At 44.3% G+C, this 12264-nt stretch overlaps 1 protein-coding gene across 1 annotated transcript in view; it reads left to right on the top strand.

The window, feature by feature from the left end:
• LOC135902793 (uncharacterized) overlaps positions 1-11589 on the top strand; it is a 93814-nt gene extending 82225 nt beyond the window's left edge. The window contains exons 14-15 of the mRNA XM_065433059.2: positions 3573-3692; positions 11216-11589. Of these exons, the coding sequence (XP_065289131.2) occupies positions 3573-3692; positions 11216-11407 (312 nt within the window). The 3' untranslated portion in view covers positions 11408-11589. The remainder of the gene's footprint in view (positions 1-3572; positions 3693-11215) is intronic.
• Positions 11590-12264: the final 675 nt, after the last annotated feature.

Genomic DNA, 12264 nt, shown 5'->3' with positions numbered 1-12264 from the left:
TGACAACGGCGAACGTTCGCCTTGAATCCACCGTGAAGAACAAAGGAAAGTTATACCTTTTTTTACAGAGGCAGAAAACATCGCTGCCATATAATAACAGGGAAACACGAGAGCTTTAGGAGCAGGCATAAGAGAGTGCAACCACGCAATTAATATTGATGCCGCAAGCGACAGTTGAAGGGAGTGTAAGAGAAAGTAAAGAGGCGCAAACAAGCAAAATAAGTGTAGATATTCAGCATGCGATGATACGCATGTTCGATTAATAATTGAATAAAAAGAAATGCAGTAACAGTAAAGTCGGAAGCCTGTGCACACACAGATATAGTAGGAATTTCTTTTGAACGTACCCGCTGCGCCACAGCGCGATGAAACAAAACTTTCAATGTCACTTCGGAGACTTCCGAGTCACAAAGGCCTATACGCCCGAAAAACATGATGTGCAGCAATGGAAACTGCTTCTCTTGCCGATTTTTCTTGTTACGCGAAAGTGTATATATGCACTACTGCTAGAATATATGATGACGTTTAGAAAACTACAGTTGAAGAAGGGCGAAAGAGTGATTAATTGAGAGAGGCGTGATCTAAACTCAATTAATGCAGATGCCCTAAACAATTGTATGGGTTCTTCTCTGTGAGGTTAGGTTTTTCACAACTCGTTCTGTTCTACGCAATTCGAACTAATTGTGTGGACTTCTATATAATCTAAAATCGGCAGTCATCAGGACACAGTTTTCAGTCGACAGTATGTCCACTTGTACACGTGAATAACACAAGGCAAGGTGTGAAGCTTGTACTCCATGTCCGGCACTTTGTTGCCTGCTGATTAGATATTTTCAAAAGAATGCAGTAGTTCAGCTCAGCGTGTACCTCGCTGCCGGTATGACAACCTACATTTCACGCCCAAAGCTACTAGCCTTGGAAAGTACAGCTGACTTGTTATTCTTGCCCTTAATTTTAATTCTAATGGCCATCAAGGATAGCTACACTTCTTTCATTTCGAAGTTTATGTGTTGAAATAAAGCACAGTTTGTGATGTCTCTCTTAGTCCTCCTGCTTCGCGCTGTACGTGGTTTTAATTAAGAACGACCCACTAACCCAATACTTCCATCTTTATTAGCTGCATTAGTTTGAAAATTAACAATCCATTCTTACTTTCTTGTAATTCACGTGTATATAATTTTGCCCGAAGCATTCTGCAAATCAGTGTTCTCTTCATTTTACAGCACTTATTTTTTTCTCCCATGTCATCTTTATTTCTCGCAAAACGCTTCCTGCAATTATTATCCCTAATATTATACAGCACGACTACAATGAAGTGAGCGCCGTATTTTTGCGCTGGGCGAGAGAAATTGACAGTTTTATCTGAAGGAGCTGCACTGAAAGCGACAGCAAGCTTTAGCGTTGCGCTCAAGCGGTCTGGCGCCAGCGGTATTGCAGATGCCACGCCTGCAACACCGCTGAAGTTTCGGCATTGGTCAGTGTCCAAAGTGCGGATTAAATAAATTTAGCTTGATTGTATGTACACAGATGGGCAGCTGGAAAGCTAATGCACGTTCGCACAACGCCAGCAGCAGAAGCCAGAACACTGCCCTGGCTCCGGCCGAGGAGACTGAGGGGAGCGTGATGCTGCGAGTACACTTGGCTTCCTCGCTTTTGGAGGAAAGCGTCACTTTGCATCTCTGGAGGCACTCTATATTTTGCTGAATTCATGGAAGTGGAGATTAGGGATACCTTTAACAGTGGCTGCATTCACACCAACAAAAGAATTCTGCCTTAGTACCACCTTGGGAAAGTGGATGCGCAGCGAAACTGGTGCGGATGTTAAAGCACCCCGACTGACGTTAGACGAAGTTGCAGAAGCGTCACCACCGCAAGCGACGTACGCCACGCGCGCACGCACGTGTGCGGAAATACAGCATATATGCTCATTCTTCTAGGCCCTCCACCAAGTGCAAGTGCGCCTTATTGAGCAAAATATTATTTAAAAGTAAATTGCGTCAGCAGATGCACAAAGTACGACTTGCATGCGAGCTTCGGGCATCATGGCCTTGGTTTGTTATTGGAATATACAAGAAAACAACTTTAGCACCCGTAAGGGTAGGAGTTCTAATAGGAGCAGTAAGGAGAGTAGTTTTATAGGCCGTGCAAACTTTGTACAAATTCGCTTGCTAACTAAATTAACAAGCATGATGTCACGCGCTCACAAGCAAGCATAGAGACATCTCACTCGATGACCGCGGAAACTCGCTGTCAAATGGCGCAGCGGCCCTGGCGAGTGAAGTGACCTTCGTGTTGCCTGTCGCTTCAACGCAAACTAAGCGTCGAGAAAGCAACGCACACGAAGCTTTGAGCCCCCCTCGCACCTACACTCTGTACTTATCTCAGTTCACTTTCAAAATAGGGCCCGCGCGGGCGCGCCATGCGTAGAAGCCGCCGAAGTAAAACGTCGAGCTGTTTCGAGCTGCTGCCTGCAATGGCTACTGGCTTCGATGGCTGTTGCCAAGCGTTGAGCTGCTATCGTCGGCTCACCCTTGTACACTCTTAGGCAAAGTTACGCCCTTTGGATTGCCCCTTCTGCCGCACAACAATAATGGTTATCTGCCTTGATGCGTCTCCTTTCTTTAACGCTGCGAGCCCGGAACTTTCCAATAACGAACGGCACGCGCGTTATCAGAAGGGGCACTCCAAAGGGTGTAAACTGTTCCATGCTGATAACGCGCGTGCCGTTCGTTACTGGAAAATACCGGGCTCGCAGCGTTAAAGAATGGAAACGCATCAAGGCAGATGACGATTATCGTTGTGTGGCAGAAGGGGCAAGGCAAAGGGTGTAACTTTGCCTAAAAGTGTATGCTTTCACACGCACATGAAGCACACGGCGCGCGGAGACGATGCTATCGCCCTTGGACTTTATGCGGAACATCGCAGTGACGACGACCGGCGAAGGCAGAAATGAGCCTGGATTGCTATCGCAATAAAATCTGTTACGCGGAAGCTGTCTGTCTGAGTGGCCGCGGCCGGTAGGTGGCGGTACTGTTAGCACAGCATACGTCCTCATCCTTGTAGGCGCTTTGCCTTGCGCAAGTGCGTTATTCAAGTAATTGAATTTTTTAGTGTAAAATTTGTCAGGAAATTCGTATAGTAGGACTTACACACAACTGCAGACATGCTAGCAGCGGATTGTAATACGGGTATACGAGAAAACATAATTCTGTTACGCGGATTCCAGCTGCCGTGTTTAGGGTGAGCACGCCACAAGAAAATCACAACCAACGATAGACTAACAGCTTCGCCGTAAAACGCCACTGCCGCGCAGCGGTCAATTTTGATGACCGAACTTCTCGCGTAGCTTGCACAGCATCGCCTGTTAAGCATGAAAGGAAGCATAATCTTCTAAGCGGGGGCCGAGCATGTATCGTCGATAGCAGGACAGAGTGACGATGCCGTTGCCAACGGCGAGCATCCGTTGAGCGACTATGAACGTCAGCATAATTGCTGTCACAATGAAATATGCAGAGGCATAGTTCAGGGGGAAATAGTCGAGTCGTAGCTCAACCGTGCTGCGTGTTTTGCAGACGTGTCGCAACCCCCTGACCCGGGGCACGGTGGGGGCGGACGACTTGATCGTCTACGACTTCAGCAAGAAGACCAAGACGTGGCGCTCGTTCGAAAGCATCGAAAGCGTCATGGCCAAGGTCAGTGAATCTGCAGCTTGACTTGTGCATATGCATGGCAGGAGCACTGAAGAGACTGCGAGCGCACGTAGCGTACCACCTGAATTTCCGGACGGGACGTAAAAGAGGCAACACGACCCGTTGTTTCTGTGCCTCCTTCATGTTCTCTTTGTAAATTTAGGATGTGCGCTACTGTGATAGGAACCGACAAACTTAGACGTCTCTGTTGTACGCATGATATATTCATTTTATGCAAGCCGCAGGATTCTGTTTGGTGACTTTTCAGTAAATACTACTTCAAAAGAAAAACATGCTAGTTTCTATACATTGGCATATACTTAGATAAAAGCCTTGTACTGCTGTCAATAAATTTCTCTGAATTTACTTCATGTTTATTCTAGTGGTTTTGTTCCTTACATTTTTTTCCTTTTTTCTATTCTGTAATGAGTTGTCATGCATTGCTATTTTTACACACATTACGTACAATTGGCGTGAAAACTTCACGGGCTGCAGGATATGAAATGCGAGAAAGTCTGGTAAACTACACAATACTGTATCAAATCAAATGCTATGAGTTCCTTATTTCTCGAAAACATTTTTCAACAGCAGGTGTTATACGACAAACGCGTAGTAGTACAACTTGGAAGTCTGGATATTAGGCTGCAGCGAAAATAAAAACAGGCGTTTCTGAAATCCCGCGCTCTGTATACTTGTAACGCCAACTTACAGAAAGAAGGTTGCATGTGCGCATATACACTCCCTGCTCTACGTGTAATGTTTACGAGCTGCTGGTAGTTCGCGAAGCATTTCGAGGCATTTTGACTGCGTTCCCTGACATTTGATATGAAATTGAATAATTGAATTGATTTCAATATAACGGCGATATGAGCTTGGTAAGGGTGTGTGGAAATTCAAACAAAAGAAGGAAATGAAAAAGCGGACGAAGCTGCCAGAAAGGGACTCCAATACCGCAAGTTCAGAAGAACATTTTTTACAAAAGCCGACGCTTCAACCATGGCAAAAAAATATGCCTAGCAAGAAAAAGACCGCATCTTGAATCTGCCGCTTCACCAAGATAACTTCCAACGTTACATTGACCCAGAAATGAGACCGAAAATTCCACGACCACTTCCTCGACACTTAGAAACATTGTACCATCGTCTTCGACTGAACGTGGCATACACGAACAATTATCTGTACCGCATAGGACTTACCACTAACCCATACTGTGATAACTGTCGCAACTCAGAGAAAATTGAGCACATATTACTAGAATGCCCCGCGTACCGCGACGAGCGACAATTTTTTGAGCACCAACTGGACATGATTTGCCACGAACCGTTAACCTTACCGAGCATCTTAGGTCCAATGCCCGGCCCTTCAAAACAGCGACGGGTTTTGGACTTATTGTTCAAATACCTGACAGAAATTGGTCAAATAGGAAAGCTTTAAAAATTGCATCTTTCCTATACAAAAGCCTAAATTTACCCGCCATGTCACCTGTAAATATTAGTATCAGGTCCACTCGGGTATTTCATATTTATTTTTATCCTTTTTTTTCTCCCACTCTTTTGCGGAATCTTTTAATCCCATTCCCCATCCCTATACAGAGTAGCATGCCAGCGGTTACATACGCGCCGGCAAAATTCTCAGTTTTTCTAATGAAGAGCCCTCTCTCTCTCTCTCTCAAACAAAAGAAAAGGACAAATATTATCGGCACCTAAGTTCGCATGCACTGAAAGACAAGACTTTAAGGAGATGAACTTCTCCTCGCTGCTATTTCGACATTTCCGTTAAACGTAACAATTTCCTTTCCCCGTGACTTTTCTTGCTTTATTCACTTCTATTTCGTATGGTTGTGAACAACGAAAAATCGAGCCCGTCTCGTCTCCTCGTTCTTTTTCTTTTTTTTTTGTCGAAACTCTGCTTGGGGTAAAACACAGGCACCGCACTGTGCGGCATGATGCGCTGCCAGCAAAAATATGGCAGAGTTCGAAGATGTTACAGAACACATCACGTTATCAAAAATACTTTCCGTGCGCGGCGCAGATGAAGTTATACTGGCTCCAAGAACTCCAGATGAGAAACTTGTCGGCGACGTGGCAGTAAGCGTGCCCAGTAAGTGGGTTGTGCACACTTTAATTAACGGGTACTTTCCTGTGCGTTTCCCTTTCTCTTCAACTCCAGGCATTGAGAAATAGACAGAATAATCTCTTACCACTGCCTTTGCAAGTCCTAAGGAAAGGAAGCGGGATGTAAGGGCACTGTTTTACAGATTTCTTAGCGCAAGCACTAATGAAAGTGCAGCACAGGATAATTACGGACGTTGCTTCGGGCAGCCTTTCCCTAATTGTTAAGCTCGCTATCCTGCGAAGCCCTCTGTGGCGTATCAGTGGTGCAGCCAACTTTTAAATCGGCGATTACGCGCGTCGCCGTAATTTGTCGTATGCTGCTCTACCTGTCGGGCAATCACGTTACGTTGCGTTATGTCTAGACAAAGTGCGCTCCGCTTTTTTTTTACTTTCTTTTTTTACGCGCGACTAGAGCCACCACTGTAGGAGGCCAAGCTTCAGCTTGGAAGAGCGAGGTGAGCTTCTAGCAGAAGAATATCTGGTTAGATTAGGTATGCTGTAGTCAAAGTGTCAGTAATCGACTGTCTGCTGTGCTTTTTTGAGGTATTCACCACGTCGTCTCTAATGTTTATGCGAAGCTGTAGGGATTTGTAGATGTGGAGGACATTCGTATTTTTAAGCATCGATGAAACTGGAAATATAGAATTTGCTGTTTTTTTTTATCCTTCGTTCACTGATCCGTGTTCGCTGCACGCGCAAAAGATGCGGCATGCGCGCTCCGTCTGGCATGGCTCATTTGCGAGAGCGATGGACGATCTATTCCTTGAGGCAGAAACCTGTGATCGTCCTGCGCACTTCAATAATGGGCTCGCAAGCAGCAAAGACGGCAATAACGCAGACCGGCCAGGAAAGGAGCCAAATGGGGAACCCTAACATTTATTTGCATTGGGCTATATATATATATATATATATATATATATATATATATATATATATATATATATATATATATATATATATGTATATATATATATATATATATATATTACGCACATGAGGGTTAGTTCTAGCTAGAAGTAACCCTCATATGAACAATAAAAATCGGGTCCCTCAGTTTCCTTTCTTCTTGTTTCGTACATGAGAAGATGGCACAGCGGCAGCTTAATTGGTAAGAGCATCGCACGCGTAATCCGAAGACGTGGGTACGTGCACCAGCTGCGGCCAGTTGTTCTCTCATCCACTTTTATGTCTATTTATTTTACATTTGTTTAATGGAGTCATTAAGTAAAAGTAATTGCCCCTATGCTCTTCTTGGTATCTCTGTTTGTTGGCTTCTTACGAGATTAGATATATTAATATATATATGAGTGTGCGTGCGCACCAAGGTTAACATACAGACCGCGATTGAGTTCAGACGTCTATGGTCTAAGGGTGATATCGCATGTCCATACCACAAGAAAAAAAAAAACACTATTTTGTCCGTGACCATTAAGCACACCACGTGGCGGCGTCTAGCACACTAAAACAAAACAAAACAGAAAATATGTGCAAATGTGGGATTTCTCTTCAGGAAAAGATTGGAAAGGCGCATTATCAACGCCGCAAACGAAATTATTGGCGCTGCGTCCACGACTAAATCAAACACGCGCTTTCTCAGCAAGTTGCGACTGAATCACCGCATGTGGTGGCGCCTGAAAAGCGGCGCCGTTGCGTGGTGTGTCCGCCTTCTTTTCGAGCTCAGCAAATATGTTCTCGCACTGGTAGTCCATCAGAATTTAGTTTCAATGGAGGATATTCGCGCGCAGCAGTACTGCATGGCACAAATGACGTCGTTCGAAGCTTTGCACTACACTGATACAACATGCTGCTCTTCATTGTGATACCTTAATGAGTCCGTAATAAGAATTTTAATGAGACCGGCTAAGACTGTGTCGGGGCATCATGCTAGCCCGACTGGCAAAATCTGTTCTTGCAAAATCTGGCGAAAGGCGCAGGGTTTTTTTCTCTTTCTGTTTTTCGTGTTCCTTTCATAGTGGAAAAATTCAATCAAAATGTTTTCTTCCTTCATTGTCTTCTAGCATCAGACAATCTTTTCAATTCGAAGGTGCACATTCGCGAACGTACAGAATAGAGCGGAGTCGCTGAATCTTCTGATAATTCACACAACGTTTTGGTATGGTTTTAACAGTGTCTCAAATCGTTACTAGAACAGAAACGGGACGACAATCTGTTTCTCGACCTATTCATGGTGATGCCGGAAAGCTCCAACTCCGCAGAGCAGCTAGGGTTCGTCGACTTGAGTGTTCGTCGGAAATAAAAGGCACTGAAGCGGGAGCAGTTCCTCCTTCGGCCTTACACAAAGAGAGAGGCTTTGAAACTGATTTCTCTCTTCTGAAGCATCTATACCGCTTTGAGCAGATGTTCTCTTCAGCCGTCTCTCAACAAGACCCATCTTCTGTCTTCAATGACCGACTTTAAACTTCAAGTCGTTGTTAGGACAAGCGTGATAATGCTAAATAAAGAGTACCTTTCAGGAAGCAAAACATGCGACGTTTCTCGCCAAAGTGCGGCTCTCTCCGAGAAGATAATTGGTTTCGGCTTTTTGCTAGTTTCCAGTTGTGCAGCCCTGCTGTACGTATTTATGGGAGGCAAACATAGACAGGTGCAATATGAGGCGCAGTACTAAGCTAGGTTTCTAAAACTCTCGGAATAAGCAATCTCGGAACAACCTCCACTTCCCTTCCTTCTTTCTTTCACCGATTAATTCTTTCCTGCTTTCTTTCATTCTCTCTCTCTCTCTCTCTGTCTTTCTTTGTTTCTTGCTTGCTCTCTCTCTACTGTTATTACTTTATTTGTTTCTTTGTTTCTTTCTTTGTTTCCTTTTCTTATTTCGATGGCTCGTCGCTACTTAACCGCGCAGCGCAATTGTAGCTATCATTTAGTTTGTTCCAAGCCGGAGAACACTTCCCGTCATTATCATCGTCAGCCTGTTATTATGTCCACTGCAGGACGAAGGCCTGTCCCTGTGATCTTCAATTACCCTCGTCCTTCGCCAACAGATTCCAACTATAGCGCCTGCGAATTTCTTAATTTCATCACCTCACCTAGTCTTCTGCAGTCATCGACTGCACTTCTCTTGGCACCCATTCTAGAGGCTGATTCGCGATCCTGAACACTTGTCCCCTGCCCGGCTATTGATCATTATCTTTGTCTTCTGCAGATTAATCTTCAACCCCACTCTTACACTCTCTCTGTTAAGGTCCTCAATCATTCATTGCAACTCGTCCCCGCTGTTGCTGAACAGGACAATGTTGTCTGCAAACCGAAGGTTGCTGGGATATTCACGGTTGAACCTTACTCCTGAGCCTTCTCAGTTTAATACCTTGACTACCTCGGCCAAGCATGCAGTGAATAGCATCGGAGAGATTGTGTCTCCTTGTCTGACCCCTGTGTTATAGTTAAGGTAGCTGTGGAGCCTCTGTATACATTTTACAAGATATTTACGTCAGCCTCCTGTGCTCGTTGATTACGTAATGCCTATATAACCGCTGATATCTCTGATGAATCAAATGTCTTTTCGTAACCGATGAAATCATTTAGAGAGGCTGATTGTACTCTGTAGATTTCTCAATTACCTGATGGATGACGTGGATGTGTTTATTGTACAGTATCCATTCTGAAGCCAGCCTGTTCTCATCGTTGACTGAAGTAAAATGTTGCCCTTATTCTATAGGAAAATATTTTTGCGCATATTTTGTACAATGCTAGAAGTAAGCTAATCTGCCTATAATTTTTCATTTCTTTAAGGTCTGACGTTTTGTGGATTAGTATAACCATGACATTTTTTCACTTCTCTGGGACCCTTGAATTCGTCAGACATTTGGTATATAGGGCCGCAAGCTTTTTAAACATGATGTCTCTTCCTTCTTTAATTCTTTCTCCTCCTGCCGCTTTTCCTCGTTTCATGTCTTCTAAGGCCCTTCTGATTTCATCGCTAGATTTAGAAGGAGCCTCTGTAACCTATTCATTACGACGTTGAATCGAGGTATCGTGGTTGCTATGGGTATAGCACAGGTAAGTATAGAATTATTCCGCTGCTTTTACTATGTCTTCAAAATTGCTGATCATATTACTCCGCTTATCTTTCAGATATATATCTTGGCTTGTCCTATCCCAAGTTTTCTGCTCACTTATTTCATGCTGCGTTCATTTTATACTGCTGACTCAGTATTCCTTACGTTATAATTTTGAATATCCCTTATTTTCTCCTTGTTCACCAGTTTTGACAATTTCGCGAACTCTTTCTGATTTCTTGAGTTGGGACACTGATTCTTTGTCGTTTCTTTATTAGGTCCTTCGTTGAGAGCTTACTTATTGATTGCCTTGGTGGGTTACCTCCTACTTCAATTTCTGCTTCTTAAGCTAGCCTAGTTACGGTTTCATTATTTACTTCTATCTCGTCTTCATCTCGCTGTTCTAAGGCTGCATAATTGTTTACAAATACCTGCCTGAATTGCTATGCTTTTACCCTTATTGTGTCCCGGTTGGCCTGTTTCTTCTTGAACTATTTTACTCTTTCTATTCAAATTGAAATGGATCCGTCCCTAACCTATGGTCACTGAACTTTACCCTCCCTAACACTTCTCCGTCCTACACTATACTGGGATCGGCAGAAAGTATGAAATCAATTTCGTTTCTTGTTTCACCATTAGGGCTTTTCCAGGTACACTTTTCTTGCTATGCTTCCTGAAGAAGGTGTTCATTATTCGCAGCTTATTCCTTTCCGCGAATTCTGCCAACATCTCTCCTATAGTGTTTCTGGATTTGGCGCCGAGTTACCAATTTGTTGTTCACCAGCCTGTTTTTCCCCCATTTTTGCATTGAAGTCGCCCATTACTACAGTATACTGAGTTTTACTTTTCTCGTGGCTAATTCCACATCTTAATAAAACTGATCTACTTCATCATCATCATAGCTGGAGGTTGGAGCCTAGGATTGCACTACCTTTAATTTATACCTCTTATTAGGTTCCTTATGACTACTGCTACCCCTTCATTAACGCTGCAGAACTCATCAATGTTGCCAGCTATGACCTTATGGATCCGGAATCCTACTTCGTAGTGCTTCTTATCTGGAAATCGTTTGTAGCAGAGGACGTGGCCATTAGACAGCGCTGTATAAGCCTCACCAGTTCTTCTAACCTCTCTAAAGCCAATGATATCCCAAACAATGCCTGATAGTTCCTGAAACAGGCCTGCTAAGCTAGTCTCACTCGAGAGGGTTCGGCTGTCAAATGTTTCCAGGGTCAGTGTGCATTGTTGTCCTGTCTGTGTCCGGAGATTCTTAGCACCCTCGGCTGCGTTACAGGTCTAACCGCTGCCTTGGTCAATTACTCCGCAGATGACACGTACTGAGGGCCATTGGTTGATCGAATGAGTGATTAGTCCCCTGTATCTAATCTTGCGTGCGCAGATACGCAAGTGCTACCAGTTGATGCGCACGGCGGGCTTCGCCACATTCGGCTGGGCCATGTACGACGTCGACCTGGAGGACCACAGCACCGCATGCGTGTCCAAGGCTCACAACGAGCCCAGCGTCAACCGGATCGTGCAGGCCAAGCAGTTGTTAAAGAGCATGGCAGCCAGCAACGCGCCGGCCGCCTGACGCTTAACAGGCGCGGAACACCTGGAGGCCGTACTTTCGTTTTGCGGAAGCTGTAGAAAGTATATCTTATCGCAGGAACTCAATCGTGCAGGTTCATAATCTGTGTGCGCGTGTTGCCCACGCCACGCGGCATTGGGGAGACGAAGCAATAAGCTGGTCTAACATAACGATTCCATCCGCTGTGTTCTAGTTCATTGTTATCATGCATGTTTTATGACCTGCCGATAGCTGTTATAATGTGGGCCGAGCACCGCTCGGGCCACTAAGGAAATGTGCAAAGTTAGAACAATGGAATAGGATCGTTACATTATATAATGGCCCTTCTTTACTACAATCTTTCTCTCACCAACTCCTTGCTTAGTTGGTGGTAACCTCCTAATAATATTCTAAAGGACAAGAAACAAAAATAAACAAATAAGGGGGACACGGCAGATACGTGGTAACAGTGCCTTACTTATCTGGACTCTCATTGATTATATCGTAATTCAATTTAGGCAGGTCTACGCATCCCGGACATCAACGGCCATCGCTCGTATAGCGACGGTTAGGTGTGAACATGCACTACTCTAAATGAGTGAGCGTCGTATTTTCGCCAACAGTTATGCGCGAATTCGGCTACTCTGAAAGCGCGGGCTTTGCCTTTGCCTTTGCACCAAATACTAAGAAATTCTCGCGCAGTTTTTACTATGGAAAGCAGTGCAACTTTTCAAATGTTGCGTGGTGTCCGCGAAAGTTGCGAAGTGGTAATTTGGCAGTTGTAATGATTTCTGAACCAGTGCGTATTTTTAAGCAACCGAAATAGAATGGGAATGGAATGATGGTACAAGTCAGTCAAGTAGAATAGGAGTAGAATGGAA

The sequence above is a fragment of the Dermacentor albipictus genome, chromosome 1 (genome assembly GCF_038994185.2).
Source record: "Dermacentor albipictus isolate Rhodes 1998 colony chromosome 1, USDA_Dalb.pri_finalv2, whole genome shotgun sequence".
In the NCBI taxonomy this organism is placed as follows: domain Eukaryota; kingdom Metazoa; phylum Arthropoda; class Arachnida; order Ixodida; family Ixodidae; genus Dermacentor; species Dermacentor albipictus.
Note: the sequence above shows the minus strand (reverse complement) of the source record. Positions and strands in the feature narration are given on the sequence as shown.